Below are 7,886 nucleotides of genomic sequence, written 5' to 3' on the forward strand. Positions count from 1 at the left end.
TGAAGGAGACGATGTTGGCATGGGTGCCAGTCGTCGAGTTTAGTTCGATTTCCATTTCACTTGCCTCAACAGGTCTTCGCAAGCGGAGTTTAGTGTCCAATGAAGGAAAGGTACGCATAAGTGGGCTGGTTACACTCCTGGCAGAGGCCTTGGATTTAGGTCTCACTTGGCTTGCTGGGTCTTCTCACGCACAGCATATTTCCAAAGGTCTCGGTCGGAAGTCATCACCTCGGTGAGGCCCAATGTTTGAAGGTCGTGCCTCACCACCTCATCCCGGGTCTTCTTGGGCCTACCTCTTCCACAGGTTTCCCTCAACTGCTAGGGTTTGGCACTTTTTCACACAGCTATCTTCATCCATTCTCGCCATGTGACCATACCAGCACAATCGTTTCTCTTGCACACCACAACTGATGCTTCTTAGGTTCAACTTTTCTCTCAAGGTACTTACACTCTGTCTAGTATATATGTATATATTTATGTGTGTTTGTCTTTATATCTGTGTTTGTTCTCCCATTACTGCTTAACAACTGGTGTTGGTGTGTTTATGTCCCTATAACTTAACGGTTCGGCAAAGGAATCTAATGGAATAAGTACTAGGTTTAAGAAATATACCCAAGGGCTGATTTGTTCAACTCAAAACAAAACCCATCAAGGCAGTGCTCCAGCATGGTCGCAGTCAAATGACTGAAACAAGTGTAAGAATACAAGTAAAATGTATTCCCACCTTTTTTCTATTCTTTACATTGACATGTTTTTTTGTTATTTTTTTTTTAGTAATTTTTTTTAGTTCATGTCTGGGTCTTCTAGTTCAACTACAAGTCTTTCAAATTTCATTTTCAATGTTTGTAGTTTCAGGGATGGTGCAAGTGTGTGTGATTGTGTGGGCATCTGTATTTTGTTTATATCCATGACATCTCTCACATACTCTCGTAATCTTATCCTGAGCACTTATAACAAATTTCATCAATAGCTCTTGTGAGAGTATTGATAATATGTCTTCTTCACTTGCTACATTTAGAAGTATTTTCCTAGTTTGTCAAATTACCACATTGGTAATTTCCATGCCAGCATGGAAAACGAGCATTAAATGATGGTGATATTTGTTAACTGTAATGAATGTAATAATAAATAAATTTCATTGTTAAAATTTAATTACTGTCAGTCATTTCATTTTACCAAGCTCTCTGATCCTACTATACCACTTCATGACTTCCAATATCTCAAAAGTTATTTGTTCAGTTTTTGCTTCAGTTATTATTGACGCAGACAATGAAATATATTTTCATTTACCAACTCTATATTGTACCAACCCCCAGCCAGCAATGTGATACTTCTCTGAATCTCCCACTGTTCATTGGCTCTTTCAATCTTGTGGACTGGATATGTTTGGGTGATGAAAGTTGAGAGACGCGTGAGTGGAGGTTGTATAAGATCAGCCAGTTCCATGTAACTTAAATAGTAGAAAAGCAGAGAAGAGACAGCTTGTTTGTGGCTCAGAGGAAGGAGTGTGTTTGTGAGTAACTCTACGCCCATCTTCCAGTCAGACATTGCTGTTGTATTTAGCTGCTGTATTACTGTCCCAAATATGGGTGCAGTACTCCACTGTGGCTCTTACTGGAGCCTTGTAGAAGGTCATTAGTTCATGAGAGCTGGAGTATTTTTTGATCCTGAAGTAAAAGACCAGTCTTTGAGATGTAATTATTGCTATCTTTATTTATATAGAAATGTAGTAAAATTTGCACTATTGAATCTTGACTTTTTATATAACTTGCTTATCTTATAGAGTTTTTCTTTTATTTCAGAATATCTCGTGGACTTTGAATATAAATCTGTGGAGGAATTACTGTGAATTATTTCCTCTGAGCTGTGATTGTTATCAATATTTTATTTGCTATTTGAAATCTGTACAGGATGATTTTGCATTCTAATTAAACTTCAAAATTGCAAAAGAGTTTGCAGCTTCTTCAGATATTCACAGGTATCACAGGTGATGGAAATATAATAGCAAAAATATTTGATAAGAAAGAAAAGTAGAAAAACAGTATTTTGTGACTTATTGTAGCTTTTGAGAGAAGAAAATAAGATTAAAAAGATAAAAGAACAAGATTAAATATAAAACACAGTCTAAAGCAATTAATTTTCCTGATGATATAATGAAAAAGGAAGGAAAAATTTCATACCACTGTGATATTTGTAACAAGCCATTCTCTCAAATAAAGAACTTAACTAGACACAAATACATTCATACAGGAAAGAAATCATATCATTGTGATATCTGTGGTGTATCATTCTTTGAAAAAGGTAATCTCACTATTCACAAGCGTATTCATACCGGAGAAAAACCGTATCAGTGTGATATCTGTGGTAAATCATTCTCTCAAGTGAATCATTTAACTAATCACAAACGTATTCATACAGGAGAGAAACCATATAACTGTGATAAAGCATTCTCTCATGGTATTACCTTAACTACTCACAAGCGCATTCATACAAGAGAGAAGTCATATCAGTGTGATATCTGTGGTAAATCATTCTCTGAAAATTGTCACTTAATTAAACACAAACGTACTCATACAGGAGAGAAACCATATCACTGTGATATTTGTAGCAAATTATTCTCTCAGACTGGTCACTTAACTACTCACAAGCGCATTCATACAGGAGAGAAGCCATATCACTGTGATATCTGTGGTAAATCTTTTTCTCAAAATGATCACTTAACTAATCACATACGTATTCATACAGGAGAGAAACCATATACTTGTGACATTTGTGATAAATCATTCTCTCGTTCTGGTGATTTAACTACTCACAAACGAATTCATACAGGGGAGAAGCCATATCACTGTGATATCTGTGGTAAATCATTCTCTAAAGGATGTAACTTAAATAAGCACAAACGTATTCATACAGGAGAGAAGCCATATCACTGTAATATCTGTGGTAAATCATTCTCTGAAATAGGCCACTTAACGTCTCACAAACGTAGTCATACAGGAGAGAAACCGCATCACTGTGATACCTGTGGTAAATCATTCTCTGAATTAAGTCACTTAACTACTCATAAGCGTATTCATACAGGAGAGAAGCCATATCACTGTGATATCTGTGGTAAATCATTCTCTAGAAGTATTAATTTGAATACACACAAACGTATTCATACTGGGGAGAAACCATATCACTGTGATATCTGTGGTACATCATTCTCTGAAAAAGGCCACTTAAATACTCACAAACGTATTCATACAGGAGAGAAACCATATCACTGTCATTTTTGTGATAAATCATTCACACATGGAAACACTTTAACTATACACAAGCGTATTCATACAGGAGAAAAACCATATCAATGTGATATCTGTAATAGATCATTTTCCCATAAAAGTCACCTAACTAAACATGTATGTATTCAGAAGAGTGACTGTATCTGTGTCAGTTAAATTACAAAAAAAAAAAAAAAAGAGAAGAATTTTGTATTCTTGCAAAACTTTTTAATTCATGCGTAAATTCAGCTGGGGTTGTACATTTAAAATTTCACTTAAAATGTACATTTTTATGTCAATCTAAAACTTTACTATAAATGAATAATAGAAATGTAAATATATTTGGAAGACTGTGTTTTTTGCATTGAAACATAAACTTTGTTAAAGGTTTATAATGTACTTCATATCTAATATGGTGAAATAAATGTAATTTAGATTAAAAAGTAATATTAATCTGGCTGTGTAGTTAAGAAGATTACTTCCCAATCACTTTGTTGTGGATTCAGTCCCACTGCATGACTCCTGAGCCAATTAAAGCCTTATGAATGAATTTAGTAGACAGAAACTGAAAGAAACCCATCATGTGTGTGTGTGTGTACATCTAATGACAATGTAGTAGGCATTTATAGTAAGTGTTCCAATTGGTTTACCTTTAAAACTCCAACTTGAACTGCGACTAAAACTAAAATGGTGTTGTAGCTACCTAATAATGAATGACTATAAGTGGTTCATTGAGTGGATAGGTGTATATTAGAAAGAAAGTAGAACCAGCAAAATATGTATCACTTTAGAGCATGGAATCTATAACATAGAACATCTCATGGATGTTCCATCAGTTTGTTGTAGATATCTATGCCAAGATGGAGTCTGAAAGGTTGCGTTTCATTTGCCATAATCAAAAAAAGCTAAGGTCAGAGAATTATATCCACCTTCGGGATGGCATAATCAATGACGTCGCGCCTGAAGATATTGGACAGGTCTGCATTTTACCATCTACATTTACCGGGGGGTCCACGGTATATGCATGAGAGAATGCAAGATGCCATGATGTTTGTACGTCATTCTGGTCGCCCTGATTTATTCATAACCTTTACTTGCAACCCCTAGTGGATTGAAATTGAACTATTAAATGGTCAGAAGCCCACTGATAGGCATGATCTTCTTGCATGAGTTTTTCGGTTGAAGCTACAGAAACTCATAGATTTGATCAAGAGAGGACAGATATTCGGGAGTGTTAAATGCGACATGTATACTGTCGAGTGGCAAAAAAGAGGTCTTCCACACGCCCATATTCTCTTATAGTTGTCCTCAAAAATCAATTCAAACAATATAGACAGCCTGATATCAGCAGAACTGCCTGATCTCAACATGGTATAATTGTTGTAAATGAGTGTCATCATAATACAAACACTGTCTTTTGCTTGCAATCCTCCATGAAAATATGTCCAACCATAGGGAAATATTACCTTACTTAGAAATTTGTAAAAGTTGGTGACAGGAAGGGAATCTGGCCATAGAAAATCTACCTCAACAAATTCTGTCCAACACATGGAAAAGTAGACATTAAATGATGATGTATTCACGCAAGAAAGAAGACAACATTGTAAAACTATATTGTGTATAATCATTGTTACGTCTATAGTGGTGAAATAACTTGTCAATGTAATATTTTAAATAAAACATTCATTCAAACTACTTGTAAATTCCATTAATGTATTTTTCCCAGGTGATAGAAAAGATATTAATTCAGCATTGTGGTTAAATCGTTGAGAACTGTATTCTTGTATACTAATAATAACATCACTACACAATTATGTTAGAAATCATCATCAACATTTAACATCCTTTCCCATACTGGCAGGGGTTGGACAGCTTGACAGGATCTGGCAAGGCCAGGGGCCACACCAGGTTCCATAGTTTGTTTTGTCTTGGTTCCTACAGCTTGATGCCCATACTAATGCCTACCATTTCACAGAGTTTACTGGGTGCTTTTTACATGGCACCAGCACCAGGGCTTTTTATATGACACCAGCACCCACATCGTTGCTTTTTATGTGACACCTTGGTTTTAGGATCTCAATTCTGTTGTGGTGGATGGGTCTTTTTGAGTACAGTCCTCTAAACTCTGAAAGAATATGTTTTGTCATACTGTTACAAACTATGTGCAGATTATCTTATAAATATTCTGGATTTTTTTATACTGGTTTAGTCTTTTCATATATATTTATACCATTAAAAGAATCACTTTGATGGTGGTTTAGATTTATAAAATTTTTTCATTTTCTTTATGATTCCTTCAAGATTTGGTGGTTGAGCTGAAGTTGATTTGTAAGTATCAATGTAAAGTTAAATTTAATATGAATATAAACTTTATTATATAATTTGTAAATTATCATCATCAATGTTTTAATGTTCATTCTTTATGCAGATATATTCTGAACACCCATCACACAGAATATCTGTCTTGTTAACTATGAAATCTAGATTCTTGAACTCAGAACCTCGTCACTGTGAATATTCTTAATAAGCTGAAATTGAAATAAAGCCTTTTTAATATTGAATTATTCTTCTGTCATTCTTACTTATAATTCTTTGATATCACGTATCATGGAGAAACCAGTCAATTTCATTGTAAACATTGAAAGAATATTCAGAAATAATTCAACTGTCTTACAGATTCAAAATATTTTGTTTCAGATAGTGAAAGCACAGTTTCTTTGCTAATACATGAAATATGTAAAATAAAACTATATCCTCTACAGTTATGTTGCATTTGCATAGTTGTCCCTTTGGATGTCTGGTCTCCTTGATCTTTGATTTAAGAATTTTCTTATATATATGTTTAGCTGTAGGTATGTATATATGTTCCTATATAGCAGGTTACTGTACTGCTTTTTGTCTACCATTTCCACTTGCAAGGCACAGGCCAGCATAGCATGTATGTATAACCTGTATCTATACATGGGGAATGCTCTATCTTTGCAGGTGATTGCTGTCTCTTTGTGCTTTCTCATTGTCAATGATTTGGATGAATAGTGCTGCTCAGTGACAGGAAGATACAATGGTGATATTAGGATAAGACACCTGCTGCCTATGTGCAGATTTATACCTGTCAGTTTTCAACTGGTTAGATCTGCGCATGTTACTACACTTCCACTAAAGAAATTTCAGTTGGTGAAATGACAAATGAAGTCACCGTAAAGAGACATCTGTATGTCATTGGATTATTATGATAATTGCTTGTACAACATGAGTACTGCTCTCTCAGTTTCTGTGATTAGCACCTACTGACAGGCAGGAGCAAGATGACCAGTAATTATGTATACGTACTGTTAAGTCTATATCTTCTGCTTCTTTGATATTCTCTCATCTCTAATATGTCATTTGCTCATTCTCTGTTACTCATATCACCATTGCTTATGTATCCATCACTCATTTTTATCACCCCTCTCTCATTCTGTTCATCCTCTTTGCACTGTGTTGTTGATGTAACTAAGGATGAAAGTGGACCTCTCCTCTTCACCATACTATGCTTCCAGTTTAGCAAGTGATGTATATATCAGTCTTTCAACTCTTGCTCCCCATTCCCATTATCCTGATTCTTTTATCTTCCCCTCCTCAACTATGTAATACTGAATGAGCAAACACATCATAAAATGATGAGGCCTTTCTAATCTTACAAGGTGCAAGGTCATCCACAAGTGTTGGTGCCATTGCAAATCTATTTAGGACTTCCTGTACAGTGAAATGTGAGGACAAGAGGTCCTCTTAGCCTTGTTACGATGACATCTTTAGTGCTAGCACCACAAAATGTACCCAGTATATTCAGTAAAATACGGAATTGAGGACATGAGATATTCTTTAGTGTTGGTTCCAGTATACTATGAAATGGTTGGTGTTGGATATCCAGTTGTAGAAACTAAGCTAAATGAAATGTTTGAGAGAGATGTGATCCTCTACAGGAGAATAGTCCTCCCGAAAAACAACTAACTCAGATCATGATGATCCATCCAACCCATGCCAGCATATGAAGAAGATATATAAAATTATGATTAGCATGATATATTCACACTTACATAAACAGCCTATGTCTACTTTACATGCTGGACACACTGCCATGGTTTGAATCAGCACTAGTTCAGGGGTACTGCCTACCCAGACAAGACTGTATGAGTGACTAGCCTATGTAATTTTGGCTAAAGGCCAGTGAATCACATAGGCTGATTCCATCAGACATTTTAAGCATGTCTGTGGTGATTGCTATTGGACCAGGTGTCTTCCGAGTCTACATATCTTCCAGTGCTCTCTCAACTCGATACCGACATGTGGTCGAAGCTTCCTTGGTATTCTAGCGGCATGCCTGTTCACCTAGGAACGAAACGGCTCTACACCAACCTAGAATAAATTATTGATCTGTTGTTACCGTTATCCCTCGTGTTGTTGTATTTCTGGATTTTAATGATTAATATAAGAACTGACTATTCTAAAGGGTATACTAAAAATTAGGTTTTTTTTTTTTTTTGACTGGTGACTTCGTTGATGTCTGTGTGTCTTTTTTTACCCTGAAGAAGAGGTTATCACCAATTTGTGCTCTATTGTGCCCTAAATACGGTGATATACCCC

The 7,886-nt window shown here is 35.6% G+C and overlaps 1 protein-coding gene across 1 annotated transcript in view; it reads left to right on the forward strand.

The window, feature by feature from the left end:
• LOC106879767 (zinc finger protein 208) overlaps positions 1 to 5,824 on the forward strand; it is a 28,043-nt gene extending 22,219 nt beyond the window's left edge. The window contains exon 3 of the mRNA XM_014929455.2: positions 2,097 to 5,824. Coding sequence (XP_014784941.2) covers positions 2,097 to 3,440 — 1,344 coding nt within the window. The 3' untranslated portion in view covers positions 3,441 to 5,824. The remainder of the gene's footprint in view (positions 1 to 2,096) is intronic.
• The last annotated feature ends 2,062 nt before the right edge of the window (positions 5,825 to 7,886 follow it).

This window comes from Octopus bimaculoides, chromosome 10 (assembly GCF_001194135.2).
Source record: "Octopus bimaculoides isolate UCB-OBI-ISO-001 chromosome 10, ASM119413v2, whole genome shotgun sequence".
Lineage (NCBI taxonomy): Eukaryota > Metazoa > Mollusca > Cephalopoda > Octopoda > Octopodidae > Octopus > Octopus bimaculoides.